The sequence below is a fragment of the Pezoporus flaviventris genome, unplaced genomic scaffold, assembly GCF_033815535.1.
Source record: "Pezoporus flaviventris isolate CSIRO_AGI_PZ_B2104156 unplaced genomic scaffold, CSIRO_AGI_Pfla_v1 ptg000127l, whole genome shotgun sequence".
Classification (NCBI taxonomy): domain Eukaryota; kingdom Metazoa; phylum Chordata; class Aves; order Psittaciformes; family Psittacidae; genus Pezoporus; species Pezoporus flaviventris.
Window position 1 is genome coordinate 1,577,617 of NW_026892675.1, and position 2,431 is coordinate 1,580,047.

Here is a 2,431-nt window from a genome sequence, read left to right on the forward strand (position 1 = left end):
CCTGGAACCTTCTCTTCTCCAGGCTGAAGACCAACATCTCTCAGCCTGTTTCCGTTGGAGATGTGCTCAAGCCCTTAGAGCATCTTTGTGACTCTTCATAAGCCCGTCATTGTAGGATCAGAAGTGAACAGAGGTTGGAAGGGACCCCAGGAGGTCTCAAGTTGAACCCACCAGGAACAGGGTCAGAGCAAGTGGTTCAAGGCTTGATTCAGGCTGAGTTGGAAATTTCCAAGGCCAGAAACTGTACAGCCTCTCTGGGTGACCTGATGCAGCACTTGCCTGAGCCAATGGGAACAAGGTTTCCTTCTGTCCGGGCTGAACCTCTCCTCTGTCACTGTCCCCCACTGCCTTTTGTCCTCCCACCAGGCACCATGGTGAGGAGCCTTGCTCTGTATTCTCCATGTCCTCCTTGCCGCTACAGGCAGCCAGTCCCCATCAGCCTTCCCTTCCTAAGATCTCAGGTCCCCATCAGCCTTCCCTTCTCCAGGATGGACAAGCCCAGCTCCCCCAGCCTCTCTCCACAGGCACCATGATCCAGTCCCTGCCTGTCCTGAGGGCCTGTTGCTAAACCCCCTCCTGCTTGCCAATAGCATTCCTGAACTGGAGATCTGAAACCTGGATGGAGGATTCCAGATCATCCCTTCCATTGTTCTCCTGCCGTGCTCCTGCTCATACAGCCCGTGATGCTGCTGTCCTCCCTTGCTGCCAGGGCACACGCTGCCTCCTGTCCAGCTCCTGCCCACCCAGACCTTTCCCATGGGCTGTTCTCAGCCAGGCAGCCCCAGCCTGTGCCATTGCAGGGCAGTTCCCTGCAGGGACCCCTGTGTCCCCAGCTCCCCTGCCCAGGACTCCCTGAGAGCTCTGCAGCCCCCCCATGCCATCCCATCTCCCCACTCCAGCACAACAGCCCCAGGCCTTGGGCTCCCAAGAGCTCTTCCTGCTGCAGGCACAGAGCTGCCATCCCAGAGCTGGAGCAGCCAGAAAGCTGCTTTCATTCCCCTTCATTCCTGCCATGTGAGGACATATCACAGAGAAGAAGTTGCTGCAGGATCATTTATTTCCCTTAAATACAGTCAGAGACCAGAGTGACACAAAATCTGTGGGTCACACAACACGAGTGGCAACTTAATTAGGAGAAGATGAAAACTGACATTTCTATGAAGACAACATCATCACAAATTGAAATAGGAAAACAAATGTAAAGCAGGAAAGACAGACATGGCCTGTCATGACCTACACTGGAAGCCCTTTCAAGGCTAAAGCAAGCAGTGTATATCTGCTGAAACACATCTGGTCACCAGCTTCCTCACAGCATCCTTGAGCTCCTGGTTCCTCAGGCTGTAGATGAGGGGGTTCACTGCTGGAGGCACCACCGAGTACAGCACTGACACCACCAGATCCAGGGATGGGGAGGAGATGGAGGGGGGCTTCAGGCAGGCAAATGTGCCAGTGCTGAGAAGCAGGGAAAGCACGGCCAGGTGAGGGAGGCACGTGGAAAAGGCTTTGTGGCGTCCCTGCTCAGAGGGCATCCTCAGCACGGCCCTGAAGATCTGCACATAGGACCCCACAATGAAAACAAAACAGACAACAGCAATCAGGGAGGCAACCACAAGAAGCCCAACTTCCCTGAGGTAGGAGCGTGAGCAGGAGAGCTTGAGGATCTGGGGGATTTCACAGAAGAACTGCTCCACAGCATTGCCTCGGCAGAGGGGCAGTGAAAATGTATTGGCTGTGTGCAGAAGGGCACTGAGAAAGCCACTGCCCCAGGCAGCTGCTGCCATGTGGACACAAGCTCTGCGGCCCAGGAGGGTCTCATAGTGCAGGGGTTTGTAGATGGCCACGTAGCGGTCGTAGGACATGGCAGTGAGGAGAAAATACTCTGCTGAAATGAATAAAAGAAAGAAAAAGAGCTGTGCAACACAACCTGTGTAGGAGATGGCCCTGGTGTCCCAGAGGGAATTGGCCATGGATTTGGGGACAGTGGTGGAGATGCAGCCCAGGTCCAGCAGGGAGAGGTTGAGGAGGAAGAAGTACCTGGGGGTGTGGAGGCGCTGGTCGCAGGCTGTGCTGGTGATGATGAGGCCGTTGCCCAGGAGCGCAGCCAGGGAGATGCCCAGGAAGAGCCAGAAGTGGCAGAGCTGCAGCTCCCGCGTGTGTGCGAATGGCAGGAGGAGGAACTGGGTGATGGAGCTGCCGTTGGACATCTGCTGCCTCTGGGCATGGGGCATCGTCAGAGGAGAAAAAGGCAGTGACAGGTTAGGACAGGAGGGATGTCAGATACAGAAGTTCAGTTTACACATTCACGACTGAGCACATTTTAGTAGGAGAGGAGAGGTTCAGCGTCATCGGCAGTCATGTCATTACACTGCTGAGGCTTCCTCCTAGGTACAATCAGAAGAGCATTGCATCAGGCAAAAGGCTCAGTTCTTTG

General features: G+C 55.0%; 1 protein-coding gene across 1 annotated transcript; it reads right to left on the reverse strand.

Moving 5' to 3' along the window:
• Positions 1 to 1,032: 1,032 nt before the first annotated feature.
• Positions 1,033 to 2,204, reverse strand: LOC133282548 (olfactory receptor 14J1-like). Its single transcript, XM_061478555.1, has one exon. The coding sequence runs from the start codon at positions 2,202 to 2,204 to the stop codon at positions 1,257 to 1,259; it is 948 nt and encodes a 315-aa protein (XP_061334539.1). The 3' UTR covers positions 1,033 to 1,256.
• Between the last annotated feature and the right edge of the window lie 227 nt (positions 2,205 to 2,431).